At 44.7% G+C, this 23,585-nt stretch overlaps 1 protein-coding gene across 15 annotated transcripts in view; it reads right to left on the bottom strand.

Moving 5' to 3' along the window:
• The window catches only part of ZMYND8 (zinc finger MYND-type containing 8), a 248,958-nt gene that overhangs the window by 173,749 nt on the left and 51,624 nt on the right, over positions 1 to 23,585 (bottom strand). For 14 of the 15 annotated variants that reach the window (XM_063958910.1, XM_063958912.1, XM_063958909.1 and 11 more), the window contains one exon: positions 19,734 to 19,804. In XM_063958910.1, the coding sequence (XP_063814980.1) occupies positions 19,734 to 19,804 (71 nt within the window). Of the gene's footprint in view, positions 1 to 19,733; positions 19,805 to 21,316; positions 21,339 to 23,585 lie in introns of those variants that run through there. The other variant, XM_063958914.1, reaches the window with a different exon arrangement.

Below are 23,585 nucleotides of genomic sequence, written 5' to 3'. Positions count from 1 at the left end.
GTGATGTCTTGGAATGTGAGAGGGCTTAATGATAAAATTAAGAGATCCCTGGTACTTCGACAGATCAGGCAATATGCTGCTGACATTGTCTGTCTTATGGAAACTCATTTGGTGGGCAGCAGGATTCTTTCCCTAAAGAGGCCGTGGGTGGGATAGGCGTTTCATTCAATGCACACTTCTGCTCCTCGTGGAGTTTCAGTTCTTATTAGAAAGACCGTCCCCTTTGTGCTGGAGTCTATACAAACGGATCCTTGGGGGAGATATGTATTTTTGAAATGTAAATTATATTATGTCCCTGTACTCCTCCTAGCTGTGTATGTGCCTCCCCCTTACTCTCCCGACGTTCTTAAGAAGGCTGCAGGGTTCATGGCATCATTCCCGGGGATATCTGTACTTTGCCTGGGGGATTTCAATAATGTTTTAGATGTGGCACTGGATAGGCCCTCTATTCCTCCCTCTACTGTGCATCCTGGGAAGTCCGGTTTTGCTGATGTTGTGTCGGGCTTGGGCCTGGTTGATCCCTGGAGACTGAGACATCCGTCTCTTAAACAATATTCCTGTTTTTCTAGGATTGACCTGGCCCTCCTCTCAAATGACATGGTTCCCCGGGTCTGTGATGTTAGATATGAGACTAGGGGTATATCGGATCACTCCCCCCTGACCTTTACCTTAGATCTTCACTGTTCTAGAGGCCAGGCTGTATGCAAGTTTAATCCCTTTTGGCTTGTACACATGGGGGATGGCTCCGATTTGGTGGCCGCATGGCGGGAATTCTTTGAGATGAATAATGCAGAACACTATTTCTAATCTGTGGGACACGTTTAAGGCATATATGAGGGGAACTTTGATTAAACGGGTGTCCAAATTAAAGTCCTTCTATAGGCGCCGGGAGACCGAGCTGGAGGCCCGGAGTGTCGCTGCGGAAACACAATATTTGCAGGACTGCTTAACCTGGCTATCGGCCCAAGGGGAATGGAAAGATTATTTAATGGAAAAGACTCAGCATAGACTCCTTTTTTCTTCTCATGCCTTTTATGCTACTGGTGACAGGCCTGGGTCATATTTGGTTTCCCTGGCACGGGGAGACAGATCTACTAATGTTGTAATTGAGATTATAGCCTCAGATGGTGCTGTTCTGACAGACTCCACAGATTGCGTCGGAATTTGTGTCATATTATAGATGCCTGTATGGTTCCAAGCTAGACTGTACTTCGCTGCAATTGGACAAATATTTAAACACTGTATGTTTTCCCTCTTTGTCCTGTGAAGCTTATGACTTTCTGGAGGCGCCCATATCGCTTGAGGAAATTATGGCCGCTGTTAAGGCCTCTCCTAGTGGTAAGGCTTCGGGATTAGACGGCATACCCTCTGAGTTATACAAGCAACATTTGGACTTCTTTGTTCCTCACTTACTTGAGTTGTATAGTCAAATTTTTGTACAGGAGTCTCTTCCTCCATCTATGGCGGAGGCATTGATTGTGGTTCTTCCTAAACCTGACAAGGATCTTAGGAAAGTCGAGTCCTATCGCCCTATGTCCCTTCTGCCCACTGACATTAAAATTTTGTCCAAGGTCTTGGTGGGTAGATTGAATAAGGTTATTTCTCATATAATACACCCGGATCAGACGGGATTTATGCCCAATAAATCGACATCCATTAATCTTAGACGTTTATTTACTCATTTGCAGATTCCCCGTGGAGACTCTTCCTCCTCCATAGTCGTTTCATTAGATGCCGCTAAGGCCTTTGATTCTGTGGAGTGGGATTATTTATGGGAAATCATGCGTAGATTTGGTATACGCCCAAACTTTATTAAATATGTTAGATTAATGTATTCTTCTCCCTCAGCCAGAGTGGCGGTGAACGGTTTTGTGTCTCAACCCTTTCCTTTATCTAGAGGTACACGCCAGGGATGCCCACTGTCCCCTACCCTGTTTGCTATGGCTATTGAACCCCTTGCATGCCTTTTGAGGGCAGACAGGGGGATTTCTGGTTTTAAAGTGGGAACTCGGGAGGATAAAGTAGCCTTATAGGCTGACGACGTTCTATTATTTGTGGGTCGCTATGCTGAGTCTATGCCTAGGATTTTAGATATTATTAATGAGTTCGGGCGATACTCTGGGCTCCTTATTAATTAGGAGAAATCCTCCATTATACCGTTTCGGGGTGAGATCCCTGCCTCCCCATTAATTACTATTCCATTACGGTGGGTGGACTCCTTCAAATATCTGGGCATTTGGGTGCCTAATGATCCTCTGAAATTCTCCTCCCTAAATATCACACGACAAATAATGTACCTTCGTGGCAGAGTGAAGACCTGGGGGAAGCTACCCTTGACGGTCACAGGGAGAGTTAATATGATAAAGATGGTTTTCCAGCCCAAACCTTCTATATATTCTGCAGCAGTCGCCTGTTTATATCCCTCAGAAGGTCTTCAGACAGATAGATGATTTGCTTTCTTCTTTGATATGGGCTAGTAAGCAGGCACATCAGACTCGATACCCTGACCAGGACACAGTAATTGGGGGGTTTGGCTCTCCCCAACTTCCGATTTTACTATTACGCGGCACAACTGACGCATATCTGGGAATGGGTAAATGATCTTAATACCTTGGCCTTGCACTCACTGATGCTGCTACAGGAATATCCAGGTGGCTCCCCATTGCAGCTGCTTCTTTGTGGCAGCGTTAAAATGTCCACAATGCCGCTTGTAAAACAATCCATTTTGATTTGGAAGTTGGTGCACTCTATGATGTAAGGATATGGTGTTGACCCTGATACCCCACTAGATAACACTTATGGACTGCCGGAGCTGTGTCGGCTTTAAGTCAGGGAGGTCTGGGGGAAGTGGGGAGTGTTCTCTTTGGGACATTTGCATACTAGTGGGGTATTTAAATCATTTCAGAAACTTCAACAAGAGGTTAATGTCCCCTCAGGGTTTTTCTTGAGATTCCTCCAACTGCGTCATGCTATGGCTGCCCAATTCCCCGATGGCCCTTTAATTATCACTGACTCCCCGGTTAAATCAATGTTGCAAACGCTGGGATCGGGACACTTGGTTTCTAGGATATATGGCCGTATACTCCAGATGCATCATAATGAACCTCTTGCCTATCTTTGGATTAAGTGGGAGTCAGATATAGGTGTGTTGTCGGACGACATATGGGAGGATGCTCTGGGGACCCATCGGATCTCAACTTCTTCTGTTAGATACCAGCAAATACAATTATTTATACTTCATAGGGTGTATATGACCCCGGTGAGGCTGGCACACATTGGGGGATCTCATAGCTCGAAATGCCCTAAATGTGGAAGCTTAGGAGCCGACTTTTGGCATCTGCTTTGGTCATGCCCCATGATGGCGCTGTTTTGGAATGAAGTCATACGCGTTATAACTAATACAGACATTTCCTCTCCCATACTTACGCCTGTAATATGTATACTGTTGGTAATAGATGAGGAGGCTTTAGATCCGCCCAGCAGACGTTATGTCATTAACTTATGTGCTCTGGCCAAGGTTTGCATTGCCAGGCTATGGTTGGCTGGGGAGGCCCCGATCCTAAAGTCATGGATCTCTTTGGTCAATGAATCCATTGCACATGAAAAATTTGTGTTCCTGGCTAGGAATGCGGGAAAAAAAAATCTTTATGATCTGGGGGAAGTGGATGGGTTCTCGATACTTCAGGGATAAATAAGGCCCAGTTTTGTTTTTTCTCTGGGGGATTTCAGAGGTGGGTAGCCCGTAGCCAGCCACGTTATGGTATACTATGTTATTTTACTCTGCATGTGTTTACTATGTACGCGGTATATTGGGGATGTTTTGCCCCAGGTCGCCAGTGCTTTGTAGCTTTATAGCTTTGTCTGAATCTTTATCTACCTGATTTACTTTATATTTTACTCTTATGCAGCTGTATATCAGTTTTTAGGTTTGTTTTTTGTTGTTTTAATTATTGCTTAATTTGTTAAAATGTTTCAAAAACCCAATAAAATTTTTATTTAATTAAAAAAAAAAAAAAAACAGGGCCCAATGTGCACAAATGTGTCAAAATACAGGCAAGTCTGTACATGCAGAGACCAATAGGAAGCTGTAAGCAAAGAGCTTGCAGCATCCCATTGGTCAGTAATCACAGGGTTACACCCACATCTGACACACACACCGTGGTAAATCTAATGAAAAGCAATTTGTTTGAATGATAGATTTTCTGTGATTTTTTTGCAATGGGATTTAACATTTTATTTTTTTTAAAGGTCAGAACTGGCCTGGTTTTGTCTTACAAAAAATAAAATAAATTCTATAGCAGGCTTGGCCAACCTGTGGCTCTCCAGCTGTTGTGAAACTACAAGTCCCAACATGCCTTGCCACAGTTTTGCTATGAGGGAATGCTAAAACTGCGGCAGGGCATGCTGGGATGTGTAGTTTCACAGCATTTGGAGAACCACAGGTTGGCCAGGCCTGTTCTATAGCAAACCATTCGTCATTAACAACTGCAGCCCTCAACGAACCCATGAATAATTTGTACCACCTGTGGATCTTCTAAAATGTGTCAGACCAGTCAGTAATCAATACCCCTGGGCTCCAGCAAGGAGGTATAGAAAACATGCACTGCTAGGGTTCCCGGAGGACTGGACTTAGGAAACACTGTCACAGTGTATACTCTTTTTATAACACTGTAACCAGCTGAATAATGTAATGCACTAAAAATTGTTTTAGCATGTTCTTTCCCCTTCAGTGTGACTGAGGAAGTGCAAAACATTGCACAAATCTCTGCATTTAAAAAGGCAGGTCCTGCATCTCAGTATGAAGAATGGGTGTGTCAAACATTAACAGCGGATCATACAGCTTGATTTTAAAACTAGTGATATTACATCAATTATGTCATGCCACGTAAGCAAAGAGTCCATGGTATGTTGCTATGAGGCTGTAGATACACTTGAATGAATCTTACGTGACATTCAGTTGTTGTATGAGCAAGTGAGCATTGCAGATGTGGATGCCACATGTGATATTGCCTGCCATTCATATCTGTGTATGGTAATGAACCATACATGCAGTGCTAGCTGAGTAAATGTACCACAGATGCTATAAAGCGCTGTACTGTTTCCAGTGCCGTAACTAGACATTTTAGTGCTGTGTGCAAGAAACGGCATTGGCGGCCCCCCCCTTATGTAAAAAGGGGCAGTGCGCGGAAAAATATATAGGGGCGTGGCTTCATGGGGAAGGGCTGTGGCCACAAAATAATACCAATTCATATTACGGTGCATAGTAGTCTCCATTATTCAAATTACGCCGAACAGTAGCGTCACTACACCAGGTAGAGCCCATTTTACACATTACGGCAGCCAGCGTCCCCCTTTTTACACATCACGGCAGCCAGCGCCCCCCTTTTTACACATTACGGCAAGACAGACAGACAGACAGACAGACAGACAGATAGATAGATAGATAGATAGACAGACAGAATAGTTGATACTTACCATCTCTCCGCTGGCTCAGGCAGCCAGGCTCCTCGGTGCTGGCAGCTCCGGAGGCAGGGAAGAAGGAGGAGGAGGGAGGGGGACTCCTGAGACGCAGCAGTGCAGTGTTAGTGGTAGCTGCGCCGCATGCAGCTGTCCCTCTCCTTCCGCATTGGCTGGCCGCCGCTGCTGTGAATGCTGGGATGAGGGAAGCGCATCCCAGCATTCACTGCGGCTGCCAGCCTATGTGGAAGGAGAGGGACAGCTGCAGCAGCGCCGCTACCAATTACATAGCGCTGCTGCGGCTCCCTCCTCACCCACTTCCTTCTCACCTGCCCGGGATCTGCTCCTCGTCCTCTCCTCAATTTGACTCATTACAAGCCGCTGACTTGGAATGCAGGCAGTTGCGCCCTCAGGGCGACTGCACTGTGTGCCAGGCACACCTGGCACATACGTAGTTACGGCTCTGACTGTTTCTGCATGATATTTCTGAACGTCTTTATGAACATCCACCCAGGTATGCTAGCCCAATTCAGATGTACAGGTAGTTAGGAGGGTACAAATAGGGTGCACATATTTTTATTTGATAATAATTGGATTACTGCGTAAAATGTAAAAAAAAAAAAATCTTACTTTATAAACAGTATATACATGCCTGGCAACTGCAGTTTGTAAGGTCCAGACAATCTATTCAGAGAGTGTGGAATAATTTACTAAGAAAGGGGAAAAGGGGATATTTATACTTTTGTGATGCAATTGTCTATTAAGATTTATAAGATTTAATAGCTCTGATGCATGCACACACAACTGTGACAGGAAAATGACAGTCTGGATCTAATCCAAATTGGCCACCCACACGTGTACCCAAATTAGACAGTGATCCTGGAGCTCGAGCTAAGCCAGCCTTATGAAATGCCTTAAGAAAGGGTCTGAGGGCCAAATTTAGACCTGATCACAGCAGTAAAATCCGTCTCTAATGGGCAAAACCATGTGCACTGATTTAGATTTGGGTGGGTTCTTTTGTTTCTGTGCAGGGTAAATACTGGCTGCTTTATTTTTACACTGCAATTTAGATTTCAGTTTGAACACACCCCACCCAAATCTAACTCTCTCTGCACATGTTACATCTGCCGCACCTGCACTGCACATGGCTTTGCCCATTAGAGAAAAAACTTGCTACTGCAAGCAGGTCTGCATTAGGCCCTGAGTTCCTGGACATACAGCACTTTCTGGTGTCCATAGTGCTGCTGCCTACCTAAAGAACAGAGCCAAAGAATATATATTCTTTATAGGTTAAGTTAAATATTTAACAGACTCTTCATAACTTGTTGCCCAGAACAGTTTTGCCAAGAATGTAATTTCCTATGGCTTGCCTTTAACTCCAAAGAAAAAGACTGAGTGCAACATCAAGATATAAATAAACAATAACGGAAGGGATGCCGACAGTCAGAATACCGACAGCGGCCTGCTTCCCTTCTGGAGTGTATTTTTTTCACTAACAAGTGACACTGTACTACTTTTTAACCATAAGTAGATGTACGGAATATTGGCAACTCTGCAAATGTACAGTACGTGTGACATTCCACCCTCTAACGTGTTATGTATTCTTAGCAATACTTTTTAATAAATCATCAATTTTATATCCAGTAAAATCAGCAGAATGCGCTGACTATTGGCGATTCCACCGTATCTTTCATGAAAATCCCATGTATGAATTATCTTACAGCATAACATCACCGCAGTTGTAGCTTTAGAGATGCAAGGACTGAACATAAATGAGCTGCAGATGCTCCAAGAAACTACATGTGTATAAATGCCCATATGCAAGGTTGGTGCACCCTATCACTATGATTGGTTTGATACAGTTTCTATTATCTTCGCCGATTACCCACGCTCCCACACAACTCTGCATGGCTGAAGTTGCATTGACATGTCCTCCCTGAACTTTGCAGATATAAGAACGTCATGTTATTGCTAGGGTTGCCACCTCATCCCTTTAATTCTGGACACATTAATTACACATGTTCTGTGGCTGATTAAAACCAGGTGAAATGGAGTCTTTAAGTCAGCCAGCCACAGAACCTGTGTGATTAATATGTATCCAGAATTAAAGGGATGAGGTGGCAACCCTAGTTATAGCCCATTTATGCCTCTTCAGTTGGAAGTGGAGAAATGACTACAAAGTGCAGAACTCTGCACCGCCCGCATTTGGCTGCGCTTAGCTCCATTGTAATGGTGTGTACACATGGTGAGATTTTTTCTTTCGATTTTGACTATATAGTCAAAATCGCAAGAAAAGTTAGTGCAAATCGCAAGGTGTTATGCCACTTGCGATCCCGATTCGATCCCGATGCGCGGTCACGCCAGGTCGGTATCGCAAGAAAAGATAGACTGTGCAGGCAAGTCAATCCTTGCTAGATCGGTGTACTATCTAGTTCATCTCACATGTCAAATAAATCTCACATAAGCCAAAATCGTAGGGACACAGTCCATATCTCAAGAAAAGTTAGTCAAAAATCGGTGGTGCTGGGCTCCGGGGAGTTCAGGGGAAATCGCAAAGTGAAAATCGGGCATAGCAAGGATGTCACCGTGTGTACACACCATAAGATACACTCAGCAAACAGGCGTACCTTCAACTCGGCATCAGGCCTGTATTATTTACACTAGAACTGCCAGAATGAGATTTCCCTAATTTAATGCAGGGTTATACTAAAAATATGCAGACAAACAGTGGTAGCTGCTCAATCATTCCTGGAAATAATTATAGATCAGGTGCTAGAAAAGGGGAGGAGTCACAAACAAACAGCAGACACTAATAACAGCAAATGTCCGATTCTGTTTTATTAGTTACACTTATCATATACGGGAGGCAGTTACGTGACTGGCGGTCAGGAGACCGATGGTCACAATACCGACGCCGGAATCCCGCCCCCTTAACAGGGACTATTCCCACTCGTGGGTGTCCACGACACCCATAGACAGGGAATATAACCTTTGGCGACCGCAGATCGTCACCAAGCCCGCAAAGGGCTTCGCTACGCTCCCCCCAGCCCCCCCGCCCAGCATTGGTATGGTGATATTTGCAGGCTACCATACGCGTTATCCATTGTAGCCATTATGCAGAAGTTACCAGGAGAGGGATTCATAATCTCTCTCCCAGTCAGTGGCTACTGGTCATGCTGTGCATGCGCAGTAGTGAGGCCGGGTACTGGGATGAGCTCCCATCAGAGCCCCTGTCCCTGACGTGTTTTTTCATACATCCTTAAATTCTTTTTCTTTTTTTTGGTAAGAGATAGTTATCGGGACCAAGTCTGTAGGAGGATAATCCTGCTGGGTTATTCATTAACAGCTGCAGCTCAACATATTTACTTACAGGTAAATAATCAGCAGCTAGAGGCTGTATTGGGAGTGGGACAGGATGAGTTAAACTGCTCAGTTCCCTCCCCCCACAGTGTGATGAATGCAAACATCAGGCAGTTGTGTAGTGTCTATGCTGGATTACTTTTTGCTAATTGCTACAATAAATTCTAAGAGGAAATCAGACATTCTTCAGACCTTGAGAACTGACAACAATATGACAAAGACTCAAACAGTATAAATCTCACCACCCCATCCACACACATCACATGCTTTCGGCTTATGCCTTCTGATATTTATCTATGCCAGGTATTACAAAAACAGTATGCACATATTGAATGTACCAACACTTGTGAATCACATTGCCTAGTAGGGATCTCATGGCAATGTATATATTTATTTCTTCTGCAGGTCACAGCATAGTTAAACACACATAGGTGTGTTTAACTATGGGGTATATGCAATTCACGGCGAATCGCGGCAATTTTTCGCCGTTTTTTAATTCGACTAAATTCGCCAGGTGAATTCCGGAAGGTGGCTTCCGGAATTCACCATATTCAATGAAAAACGGATTCGCCAGAATCGCGGGCGAAAATCGGCCGATTTGGCGGATTTTGCCGCGATTTTAAAAAACGGGAAAAAACGGGAAAAACCCGGAAAAAAAAATGGCGTGGGGTCCCCCCTCCAAAGCATAACCAGCCTCGGGCTCTTCGAGCTGGTCCTGGTTCTAAAAATGCAGGGGAAAAATTGGGCAGGGATCCCCCGTATTTTTAAAACCAGCACCGGGCTCTGCGCCTGGTGCTGGTGCCAAAAATACGGGGGACAAAAAGAGTAGGGGTCCCCCGTATTTTTAACACCAGCATCGGGCTCCACTAGCTGGACAGATAATGCCACAGCCGGGGGTCACTTTTATGCCGTGCCCTGCGGCCGTGGCATTAACTACCCAACTAGTCACCCCTGGCCGGGGTACCCTGGGGGAGTGGGGACCCCTACAATCAAGGGGTCCCCCCCCCAGACACCCAAGGGCCAGGGGTGAAGCCCGAGGCTGTCCCCCCCCATCCAATGGGCTGCGGATGGGGGGGCTGATAGCCTTTTGTGATAATAAAAAGATATTGTTTTTTCCATTAGTACTACAAGTCCCAGCAAGCCTCCCCCGCAAGCTGGTACTTGGAGAACCACAAGTACCAGCATGCGGGAGAAAAACGGGCCCGCTGGTACCTGTAGTACTACTGGGAAAAAAATACCCAAATAAAAACAGGACACACACACCGTGAAAGTAAAACTTTATTTCATACGCCGACACACACATACTTACCTATGTTGACACGCCGACTGCCACGGTCTCCGACGATCCGAGGTACCTGTGAAAAAATTATACTCACCTTCCAGCGTCCAGAGGTACATCCAGGTCCAGAGATAATCCACGTACTTGGCAAAACAAAAAAACGAACACCGATCCATACCGGACTAGAAAGGGGTCCAATGCTTTCACATCAGACCCCTTTCTCCCGAATGCCGGGACATCACGTGACTCCTGTCACTGAAGTCCCTTCAGCCAATCAGGAAGCGCTACTTCCGTGGCGCTCATCTGATTGGCTGTGCGCTGTCTGTGATGTGACAGCGCATCGCAAAGCCGCTCCATTACTTTCAATGGTGGGAACTTAGCGGCTAGCGGGGGGGTCACCCGCCGGTCAGCCGCTGACCGGCGGGTGACCTCACCGCTAGCCGCTAAGTTCCCACCATTGAATATAATGGACTGGGCTGTGCGATGCGCTGTCTGCTCAGACGCACAGAGCCAATCAGATGAGCGCAACGAAGTTGCGCTTCCTGATTGGCTATAGAGACCTTTCTGTGACAGCTGTCACTGACAGGTCTCTCTGCATTCGGGGATAGGGGTCCCATGTGTCAGCATGGGACCCCTTTCAGTCCGTTTGGTCGGGTATTTGCGGTTTGTTATTTTCTACAAGTACGTGGATGTATCTCTGGACCATTGCTGAGGTGAGTATATTGATCTTTTTTTTCAGGTACCCCTGGATTCTACATGGAGAAGAGGACCGATGTCGGCGTGTGAACATAGGTAAGTATGTGTGTGTCGACGTAAGAAATAAAGTTTTACTTTCACGGTGTGTGTGTCCTGTTTTTATTTGGGTATTTTTTTTCCAGTAGTACTACAGGTACCAGCGGGCCCGTTTTTCTCCCGCATGCTGGTACTTGTGGTTCTCCAAGTACCAGCTTGCGGGGGAGGCTTGCTGGGACTTGTAGTACTACTGGAAAAAAACAATATTCTGTCATTTTCCTCAAGGCTATCAGCCTCCCATCCGCAGCCCTTGGATGGGGGGGGACAGCCTCGGGCTTCACCCCTGGCCCTTGGGTGGCTGGGGGGGGGGGACCCCTTGATTGAAGGGGTCCCCACTCCCCCAGGGTACCCCGGCCAGGGGTGACTAGTTGGATATTTAATGCCACTTTTAATTATCACAAAAGGCTATCAGCCCTCCCATCCGCAGCCCATTGGATGGGGGGGGACAGCCTCGGGCTTCACCCCTGGCCCTTGGGTGGCTGGGGGGGGGACCCCTTGATTGAAGGGGTCCCCACTCCCCCAGGGTACCCCGGCCAGGGGTGACTAGTTGGATATTTAATGCCACGGCCGCAGGGCACGGCATAAAAGTGACCCCCGGCTGTGGCATTATCTGTCCAGCTAGTGGAGCCCGATGCTGGTGTTAAAAATACGGGGGACCCCTACTCTTTTTGTCCCCCGTATTTTTGGCACCAGGCGCAGAGCCCGGTGCTGGTTTTAAAAATACGGGGGATCCCCTGTCAATTTTTTCCCCGCATTTTTAGAACCAGGACCAGCTCGAAGAGCCCGAGGCTGGTTATGCTTTGGAGGGGGGACCCCACGCAATTTTTTTTTCGGATTGTACCGTTCCAGCAATAAAAAAAAAAAAAAATATATTTAAAAAAAATTATAAATAATATTTGTTCCTCCAAAAAAAAAAAAAAAAAAGTACCTAATCCCTTCTAATATAAATAGATCTGCTATTCCCAAAAAAAAAAACACAAAAAAAACCATGTTTAAAAATTTTTTATTTGTTTTCACCCTCCAAAGTGTGGCGGATTGAAAATGACGAATTTGCTGTCTAAAAGCACTGCTGTCGAATTTCCAAACTTGAATTGAATATGCTTTGGTCGAATTGCAGCACTTATATCATTGCAGAAAAGTCGAATTTGCAAAAATTCGAATTTCAAAAAGTCGAATTTTGAAAGTCCGTTTTTTGGTCGGAAAGCACTGAATTGCATAGGCGAATTTTTTTTTTGGTCGAAAATGACCCGAAATTCGACAATTTCGGGAATTCGACCGCAATTGCATATACCCCTATGACTGGGATCCGATCAGCAACCCAGCTGTCGAGATACTGGCAGACGATATGTCAATGCCTGGATACAGACAATGCTTGGAATGACTGTGCCGGCATACCGACATGGTTCAAACACCCACCGCTGGGGTCTTGACATCCAGGATCCCAAACGAGTGCCTGCCGGGCCACCGGAGAAGTAAGCTGCAGGGGGAGGTTTAGGTTGCGGGGGTAGGATTAGGGTTAGGTTGCGGAGAATGGCGGTTAGGTTTAGGCACCACCGGGGAGGGTCAGGCTGTGTGTGGGGGAAGGGAAGAGTTAGATTTAGGCTGCGGGAAGGGGGGTTAGGTTTAGGCAACATCGGGGGAGGATTAGGGGATTAGGCTGCAGGAAGGGGGTGGTTAGGCTGCAGGGGGGGGGGTTAGGTTTAGGCTGCAGGTATGGAGGGTTAGGGGATCTTCGGAGAAAGGTAAGTACACTTACCTTTTCCCTGTCGTGATTACTACCATCGGGATGCCGCAGACGGTATTCTGACCGCCGGCATCACGATTGCCGACATTACATACCTAACATGGGACCCTATGCCCAGTCTAGAGTGGCTGGATAAAGCTTTGGGAAAATGAAGAATAGACATTAAGGACATAGGGGTCTATTCAAGAAGCAGTGAAAAGCATGGAGAAGTGAACCTGTGGAGAAGTTGCCCACGGCAACCAATCAGCTGCTCCGTACAATTGTACAGTATGCAAATTATAAATGTTACGTCAATGCTGATTGGTTGCCATGGGCAACTTCTCCACTGGCTCTCTTCTCCACACTTTTCACTGCTTCATGAATAGACCCCTTAGATATATGTACTAAGCCTTGGAGAGAGATAAAGTGGACAGGGATAAAGTACCAGCCAATCAGCTCCTAATTGCCATGTTACAGACTGTGTGAAAAATGGCAGTTAGGGCAAGTTGGCTGGTACTTTATATCTCTCCAAGGCTCAGTACATAGACCCCGTACCACCTTTAAAAAAAAAAAAAATACTAGTCTTCATATTTAGGTTATGCTTTATCTTTATTCATTGAGCACATGTGGTAAAAAGGCTTTTAGATTGGTCATCCATTCATAGGTACAGATTCACTGGGTACATAAAACATACTATGGGGTAAATGTGTTATCCTTCGTTATGGGGGAGAAGTGGTATCAACGCACGTTATGTGCACTAATACCGCTTCTTCCCCATGTATGACAGCAGCGGTGCGGGCTCAGTGGCAGGGGCGCATAGTCCATATCGGCGCTGCTAACTAAAAGATAACACGCTGATATGCGGGGGCATTGTGCCGACCATTCCGACACCTGCAGCTATCGATTTCGGCATCTGCAGGTGGCGATGCCCATACACCAAAGCAGGAACAGAGCTGTCCCTGGCTGTGGCAGATGCCGGCTCCAGGCTGCATGTTTGATCTCATGTGAGTAGTGAGATCCCGCACATGTGCAGTGGAGCTGGCCGGGAAGGGAGACATATCGCATCAACACTAAGCCGATGCGCTGTGGTCTCAGACAAGCATCACCGGAGTGGGTGTTTTCACTCTCCCGCTTCAGCAGACAAAATGCTTATACATCTCATCGATGTCCCTTCTTGCTTCACCTCGGTAATGAGGCGAAGTAGGAAGTGTTATACCGTGCCACTAGAATACATTTACCCCTATATGCCTTGCAGGTTGATAAAACGGGAAGCAGTTACGTGGCCAGAGCACGGGATCCCTGCGGTCAGCATACAGACGCCAGACTCCTGAACACTCATAATGCTGCCAGCCACAATACTGGCTAACAGGGGCTATTCCATCTCGTGGGTGTCCACGACACATATAGAGTGGGAATAGAACCTGTGGCGAGTGCAGCGAGCCTGTAAGGGGCTTTGTTGCGCTTGTCCCCCTGCCGGCATTCTGGCTACCGGGATCCCGGCGTCGGTATGCTGACCGCCAGGATCCCATGCGACAGCCACGTAACCCCAACCCCTATAAAACAACGGGCATCTTCCCCAAAGACACTGGTGTGAGAAATATGGACCTTTACCTATTGGGTGTGGGAATGTCCCTTAATAATTAAATGTCAAATTAAAGCTCAAAAATGGTCTCTTGGGCAGTCTGTCCTAGTGCAGGGGGTTGCACCTACAAACTATGAACTAATCTTACTTCTTGAACAGGCTAAATGGCTGTCTGGGCCTCTAGAAACGTATACCCCTTTCACACCGCACAAATAACCTAGTATCGACCCGGGTCGACATGGGTCGGTGTGCGGTGTGAAAGGGGCATAGCTGAAATCCCGGGTCGCCTGACCTGGCAATTCAACCCGGGAATAAAGCAGTGTTATTCCTGGGTTGAATACCGGGTCAATGGCAGCGTAAACCCGTTCACTACAACAGGGAGAGGCGGCGCGGAGATGATCTCATTTCCCAGCGCCGCCTCTGCTTCCACCCCCGCTGCCGGCTCCGCCCCCCGCCGCTATGGCAACCCGCCCGGCATATTGCCGGGTCAGGAAAGCCAGCGCAGAGGCTCCAATGCCGGATCCCACTCGGGAAGGACCCGTTTTCCAATTCTCGGGTGGGATCCGGCATTGCAGCTCTGAAAGGGGTATAGGACATACTTTAAAAGACACTTGCTGCATGGCTACAGCTTCAAACATGAATGCAGCAGGCATGGAAAAGCAATAAAAATGTGTTTTCCAAATGGCGGACTTGCCTGCTGTGTGCTGTATGATATCACAAGGTACAAACACCCAGCGTTTTATATAAACAGGAAATACCAGATATACTTGTTATTACTAAATATATAGAGGAATGGCCAGACCTGATCTTACTCATCTCACTTTGAGCAAACTGGACGTTCTTATGTTATATACACCGATTAGTTATAATATTCACCAATTTGTTTGTTGACAAATACTGTATTCTAATGGAATGCCATATTATACCATGTTACAGAACCCTCTGAAAAAGTGGGATATACAACATTCCCTCTCAGAGAATAAAATGAAAGCAGGACAAAGGACACATTGTTGCTGGGATCTCTGGGGAGTAGGCACGCAGCGGTTTCTGTGCAGAGAGAGGTTGCCATGGAAAATGTTACGTCACTCTCTGCCCGAGATATGATACTGACAGTGGGGGCTCCCAGAGAGCAGCTCTGTGCAGGAAAATGTGCACATGAAAAATGCAGGCTACAATCCTTATTTATTGTGGTTAAAAAATCTATGTACAACTGTACACCTATAACAGAATACTTTACACGAGAGAAACAGCAGCTCATAATACTTCTTATTTCTTAACAATGCCAAATGTGGTGCAATAGGAGAAGGACAGCTTGTTCCTCTTCCGCCCACACCTCCCCCCACACCTCACCTCCCCCATGCTCCTGCTAGATCTTCAAAGGCCACACAAAATGGAAAGCCAGTTTCCTGTCAGACCCATTATAGCAGCAGCCTTCTTAAAACAGAAGGTATTTACATTGCCCTGATATAAAATAGCATTGTCTCATGCAACAAGGATTGTGGGCAGATACATGCAAATGGTCACTTATTTGTTCCTGTGAAAATGTGCATTAACCACTGCTTTATAAATCAGATATGCAGATCCAAATGTCCAGCTTGCATAAACCAGATTCAAACGTATTAAATCTCATCAAGTTGTTATAGGACAATGGCTTCTACGTTTTTTTAAATGTTGTCCACAAGATTTTTAAATTAACTACACATAACATTTTATAAGAAAGGACTAGAATACGGTACATATAGTATTTCGTTCAGAAGATATGAAAGGCTGTGGGCATAGTGCCCATATCTGGATAGAATGCAGCATTTGTTATTTGTATCCATGCCCCTCCCTTCTCAATGGAATAATGACCCAGTTTTTTTTATATGTAGAAAAGACTGATTCTTAAAAAAAAAAAAAAAAACAGATGGAAGAAATGTAATCATAAAGCACTGTGGAGTAGTTTGCATACACTATAGAAACAAATGTATGACGAGTGCTTTGAAAATAGGTTGACTACGAGTCAATGTCAATGGCTACCAACATTAATGGCACACGACATATTTCTTATGCGTTAACATGCGAAACAACTACAATGGATTGTATTGATAAAGGCAAAACATACAAAATGCAAATAGATTGTTACCTGTTTTCCCAGTTGGCATGTGTGAGCAAGCCCTTAAAAGATTTGTCCCTGGAATTGTTTGCATCTGGTTTTAATAATATCTATCTGCACAGTGAAATTCCTGTTATGTTGTATACTAAATGGAATTATCACTATCTATGGTTATTTTATAGAGTTTATAAACTAGTACTTTAGAATTGCAAACAAATTAGATTACAACAAAGTTTAGTAAACCTACACTCCCCAGATGTTTACCTAGACTCTACTATAGAGAGGACGTGCTTGAAGCCACATGATCAGAACTGACATGAACATTTTTTTTAAATGGTGGCAACTGTGTATCGGCTACAAGTTCATGCATCGTCTTTTAGGATACTACCGATGCCCTACTCTTTGGACACACTAGCCAGATATGTACAGGGCCGTGAAAGTATAAAAAAAGTCATCAGCTGACTGGACTTTCTGCCTTGCCCATTCAGACCTGAGTTTATGGTTCATTTGGCCAAACAAATTGTCCTACCTGTACATGTGGCTGGCTTCATAGACGGATAATTGTAAACAGACCTACCTTCTCCATGATCCATGTTATAGATATGCTAATGATTTTAGTAGTTCTTTTACGATTTTGTAGTTCTTTAAATGGAATGAAATAAACTAGGCACAATGTTTGGCTGATCCAGTACATTTACTCTGACAAGTTGCTGTATGTCATATTTAGAACACAACAAGCTGTTCAGAATAATTCTCAGATACACGCCCTTGTTACTGGGAGCTGTACTATGTGTTTTTCTGCCTGAAGGAAGCGATAAAAACCCTTTCTCTGCTGTTTCCTTCCAAACACATAAGTCTTCACTAGCTCTACACTTAAACCCAAAGTCACAAAAGGTGAGCCCCTCTGTTTCATCAGGGTCAATCCCTTTTGAATAGCGCCTGCCTCGGATATCACAATGAAACAAACTGGTATTAATAGTTAACACTTCACTCTTCTTTGATTACAGCATCAAAAGAACCTCTTTTAGTGTAAAAGACCAATATTATAACAGTGATATTTAAATGTTTATCAGCACTCGCATAAACCGTGAGTAAAGTTCACTCATTCACATAATGGTGAAATCCAATGCTAATCAATATGTTGTCTTACAGATGACAATTTTTGTTTAACCCAAAAACAACCTGTCAGTTCTAAGCAGATGCTAGAAACGCAGCTGTGTAAGCTGGCTAGCAGATAAAACAAATGTGAACTCGGAAACAGCACAGTTGTGCCAAGATTCTCTGCAAGCACCATTTTGAGGGCACTGCTAGTGAAGTAAACAAAATGGTGTCTGGTAAACACTGAATGATTCGGATGAAGTAAGCTCTCTACAAAATACATGGTTTACCTCATGACACACTGTATGCCTTACTTATTTTTAAAATGTTACTTCTTTGTACAAACATTCCAATCTAAATTTACAAAGAAAAAACAATATTAAAATGAACAGAAAATAACTCAAACAAAATGATAGCTTTGAAACCAACAGATGTTTTAATAATATTCAGTTCTGTCTTATAAAACTGCACTTGGGGAAGTGTTTAAGGGCTTCATCATGAGTTTGAAATTTGGGTGGGCATCAAGCTCATGACTGTACAGTACAGAGCTTGTTTAGAAGCACTTGGTGTCTGGAGAGTACGGCACATCTGCTCTGAAATACGTGCCGTGGGACAGGTACAAAAGTTCTTTATTTAGATTACAGTGTGCAGGTTTCTGCATTGCTATTCATGTGGTAACACACACAGGAAGAAACAACCCATGCATGCCTCCGGTATTATAGGAGCAGGCCTTAAAACATGTAAACATAGATAAATGGCAGTCACCACTATACTGCAAGTGTAAATGTCTCATCATATACAATGAGTTTTACACAGTTCCAATCCTTATAGTGTTCCTTCGTTGGTCACCAGAAACATACTTTTAAACAGAAGTGTGCCAAATATTTTATAATCTCTCTCACTATAGGATATACATTTTAAATGTCGCTCAGGATATGGGAAAGGAGAATGGAATTTTATTACCTTGAAGCAGCAACATTACAAAACCTACCCAGCCTCTTTTTTAATCTCTCAATCTGCAGCACTGGTTTTAGTGTTTTTAAAGGGACAGGAACATTTTTCTACACACATTATCAAGGCTAGATTAAAGACCTCTTGGGCCTGGCTCTGATAACGTTCAAGGGCCTAAGGGGCAGATTTATTAAGCCTGGTGAAGTGATAACGCACCAGCCAGCCAACTCCTGTCATTTTCCAAACCCAGCCTGTAACATGGCAGTTAGGAGCTGATTGGCTGGTGCGTTATCACCTTCCACTTTATCACTTCACCAGGCTTAATAAATCTGCCCCTCAGTGAGAAAGAAAGGAGCTGTGACCAGTGTTGTGTGGGTGTGGCCAGAGCCAAATGGGAGTATACACCCCCTGCACTATCATCCCCACGGTCTCTCTAAATACATAACATAGAAACAATGCAGAACTTTGTGGAGGTGGGACTAGATATACAGTTTAATATTTATAATTTATGTGTGGGCAAGCTAGGCAGCTGGTCATCCTCATGCAGCCATGATGATGGGCCTATTTTTTGTGGGGGCCTGGTGCTGAAACTCCATCTGCCCCATTGTTAATCTGGCCCTATCCTATATATAGTTTGCCTTACCCCAACCCTCGCTTCCGTAACCAAGGTAGCAGACCAGCTTCCTGCTGCATGTTGTAAATTTGTGATAGGAAGCTCCCCCAGCAGCCATGTTTTTTAACCTTCTCTTACCCAAATTGCTTCAAGCTATACAATTAAAACAGAAACAACAATATGCAGCTATTTTGCAGCATACTAAACATTACGGGGGTTTTTATAAGATGAGATCCATATTGTAGTCATACTTGCCTACCTGACCCTCTCCATGAGGGAGAAAATGCTCTGTTCCTGGACTTTCCTGGTAATGTATGATTGCCATCACCTGTGGTGAAACACCTTTCTTATCAATTAACTAGCTCACCACAGGTGATGGCAATCATACATTACCAGGAAAGTCCAGGAACAGAGCATTTTCTCCCTCATGGAGAGGGTCAGGTAGGCAAGTATGATTGTAGTAAGCATATAAAAGTAAGCCGATTTACCTTTATATAGTCTATATATATATATATATATATATATATATATTTATAACTGAATGTATGGTCACTGTCACAGGTCCAGCATTTATATAGAACACTGTAAGAGGAGTTCTTTCCACATCTGTAGACTACAAAGCTGTGAGCATCCAGGATTATATTGGAAAGTGAATGTATACTTTCCCTGAGGATAATGCCAAGTCATTCTAGCAGTGAAAGCTTGCATGCAAGTCATGTCCAGAAAAAGGTGTAACATTTTATCAGCTTGATGTTGTATATGGCCATACAAAATGTAACTCACCTTTAGATCGAGTTGTGACATCCATACCCTCTACCACCTCCTGCTCAGTCTTCACTTCCTCGTCTGCCAAACTGTGGGAAACAAATGGAAGAGAGTAGGTGACATGTCAACATATACAGCTTTCATCCAGCCTTTAACCATAACATGGAGCCCAGAAAATATATCCATTAGGTTATCCAAAGCAAATCTACTTCCAGTCTCTCATAATGACAGACTCAAAGAATGTAGGTGACTGCTCCCTGGAAGGAGAAGAGCCATAAATAATCAGTGGGATTCCTGAGGTAGTAAGACAAAACAGGACAGTCCTTTACTGCATTACTACAGAGCAATTCATTTTTGCATGCAACTAGCGATAAATGAAACAGTAACTCTTGGGGGTGGGGGGGTATAAGCCATGGAAGTAGAGGATAGCAGCACTTTGCACCTCCAGTGCCAGTATTCAGAAGATAAGGCTAGCCCTGCAGGATTCTGCAAGGAGAGCGTCTGCTTTAAGCAGCACTCTAGCAAGCTGAGAATATTCAAAATGATCTTTAATAAACATGTAAACCCTCTCTCATCCTTGGGCATCTTCAAGAGAAATCTGAATATTAGACTTAACATCCTCTCTGTGCAGATCATCAACACATATGATCTATAAAGATCATGGCATATGTCTAGGCTATTACATCTAAGTCATGTATAAAGCTTCCCAGTCAATATGGATGCATACACTTGAAATAACCTCTTCGGTGAGAAAGCAGCACCAGCTTGAGACTGTCTCACTAAAGGTAAGATTGATGGGGGGAGGGTTTTTTTGGTTTGTATTTTTTTTCTAAGCAGAAAAATTTCCTTTCGGACCTTCACATCAAGGATCTAGAGAGAAAGTCGTGGGTTCTGAGTAGGAAAGGGTTATTGTGCATTCATTTTACTTGTACATACATAGGGACCAGATATAGATGGTAGAATTATTGATATAGTGATATGAAATTTGTCATCTATCAGTCGATACTGGAACCTACAAAACTACCAGATATTAGCAAAGGGTAAGTGGACTATTTAATCATAATGATGCCTAGCTGTCAATCATTTTATAAGCATATTGAAGAGAATAAAGAAGAAAATCGATATTCTCCTCTGCTTTACATCAACCATTGCATCAGCAGATGATTTTGCTGGACATTAAAATGTTTAAAACATTCTTGTGTTTGCCCTGTCATATGCTCTTGCTTTGCATGCAACATTTGTCTGGTTACAATGTAGCACAGCTAACAGAAAAATATAATGTTACCTCACAGATATGGAAATAAAATGCCTAGAACTTAGAACTTTGCATGCCACAAATCTAACATTATTAATGCATAATGTGTGTAAGCTATCTGAGGAAGATGTGACATACAAGTCATACAGGAGCTCGTTCTACACTGCACCCTTGTTCCAGTTAGAACATACACAAATAATACTAAGAACGAATACTACAAATGTCAGATTCAAAATACTAAAGTGCATGTAAAAGGACAAGATGCTAGCAAATCTGAAGCTGGAGGAACATAGTTATTTTTTTGTTTTCTTTTGTTTTGGGGTTTGTTTTTTTCAGAAGGACTCACCTATCACACTCTTAGTCATCCATGGCTATGTAACTTGTGCAGGCTCCTAAAATGGCGTTTGGCAGCAATGCACTGCCCCATTCCTGCACTGTAGCTAAAATGGAAGCAGTTTATTCTATAAGGTCATATGTAGACCGAAGTGCTATCTCCCCCACCAGCTCCACTAAAGCAAGCGGGATTGCCTTATTCCAGTAATTGTAGATAAAAACCAAATGTTTAGAGGGAATTCAGACAGGAAAAGACTAGCATGCTTTACACATCACAAACACTTGAGCAGAACAAAGGTCACAGCTTTATGTGGATACAAAAAGAAGGTCTAAACAAAACCCATCATAACTGATTTTTAGTGTTTAGGTGAGCTTGGTTTGTGTTAAGGTTTAAGAGACTCAATTTGTTGACACCTTATTGTCGTCTCAATAACTGCTACATTGTAGATGATTCCCCCCCTCCAAATAAAAATGGTGTCTGTGGTAAAACATAGGAGCTTTTCATGAAGAATTAAGGCCTGACTGATACAAAGAGGCACCATACAACGAGCCTAATTCAGATCTGGTCGTAGCAGCAACTTTGTTAGCTAATGGGCAAAACCATGTGCTCTGCGGGGGGGGGGGGGGGGGGGGTCAGATATAACATGTGCAGAGAGAGTTAGATTTGGGTGGGTTATATTGTTTCTGTGCAGGGTAAATACTAGCTGCTTTATTTTTACACTGCAATTTAGATTTGTTTGAACACACCCCACCCAAATCTAATAGGCCCTACACCAGCGTTTTTCAACTGGTGTGCCGCCAGCGGTTGTCAGGCTTGCCGCTCGCGCGGCTCACCGGCCACCAGAGATGCCCTGCACAGTGCTCCGCCGCCCGCCAAAGATACATGGATCCTTCTCCTGCCGTCGTGCACGGGCAGCACAGTCAGCTCTCCTGCTGCCCAGTCCGTGACCTATGGTGACGTGCTGATTGGTCACTCATGCTACGTCTCATTTCTGCCCGCGCTTGGTGCTGGTGTATGCTGCAGCGTGCGGACTGCCCTGCACTGCTGTGCTCATCCTAATCCTACTACAGCTCAGATATACAGCACTCCGGACTGACATTACAGTGGGGCTGTGAGTACTATACTATTACAGGGGAGGAGGGGGCAGTGTGTGTGTGCCATTACTGTGGGGGCTGTGAGGGGGGCAGTGTGTGTGTGCCATTACTGTGGGGGCTGTGAGGGGGGCAGTGTGTGTGTGCCATTACTGTGGGGGCTGTGAGGGGGGCAGTGTGTGTGTGCCATTACTGTGGGGGCTGTGAGGGGGGCAGTGTGTGTGCCATTACTGTGTGTGTGTGTGTGTGGGGGGGGGGGGGGGGGGGGCGGGGGGCAGTGTGTGTGTGCCATTACAATGGGGGCTGTGAGGGGGGCGGTGTGTGTGCCATTACTGTGTGTGTGTGGGGGGGGGGCAGTGTGTTTGATAAATGTTGAGGCTAATGTATTTGATATCTGTGGGGACTAATGTGTTAGCCCCCCCCCCCCCATGGGTAACTGATAGCGTGCCTTGGGAATTTTAAAGTCTTGTTAGGCGTGCCGCGAGTCGGGAAAGGTTGAAAATCTCTGCCCTACACACTGGTAGATCTCACTGTACGATATGAACGTTCACGTTCATTAAGGAACGAGAACTCGTTCATATCGTGCAGTGTGTAGGCACCAACGATTAACAATGCGCGGCCCCGCGCTCGTTAATCGTTGGTGCCCCGTCGCTTATGCATACAGGCCAATATGGACAATCTCGTCCATATTAGCATGCAGTGCTATGGAGCCGGGTGGAGTGAAGAAACTTCACTCCCCCCGTCACCGGGTCGCCCGTCGGCCTGTATCAGCCGTCGGGCAGCTCGCCGGCGGATCGCCTAGTGTGTAGGGCCCTTAACTCTCTCTGCACGTTATATCTGCCACCCCTGCAGTGCACATGGTTTTGCCCATTAGCTAACAAATTTGCTGCTGCTATCCGATCTGAATTAGGCCCATACTAGAACAGCACTTGCATTTTGCAGGGAACAGTCTGTCACCACATCTGCCTAAATCCACTAGTCCATGAAGCTCATTGTAAATCATTTTTAAACTGCCATAGGCATAATAACAAAATAAGTATCCAAATTATAGTAATATTTGGCACAATATATTTTTAGAAGCTGCGTTCAAAAGTTTCAATAATTTGAGAATATTTTTTATGTCTCACATCTGATGTCGCAGAAAAAACATCCAAGTTGCAGTAGAATCAGCAATGAATTTTGATCAATAC

The sequence above is a fragment of the Pseudophryne corroboree genome, chromosome 3, assembly GCF_028390025.1.
Source record: "Pseudophryne corroboree isolate aPseCor3 chromosome 3, aPseCor3.hap2, whole genome shotgun sequence".
In the NCBI taxonomy this organism is placed as follows: domain Eukaryota; kingdom Metazoa; phylum Chordata; class Amphibia; order Anura; family Myobatrachidae; genus Pseudophryne; species Pseudophryne corroboree.
Note: the sequence above shows the minus strand (reverse complement) of the source record. Positions and strands in the feature narration are given on the sequence as shown.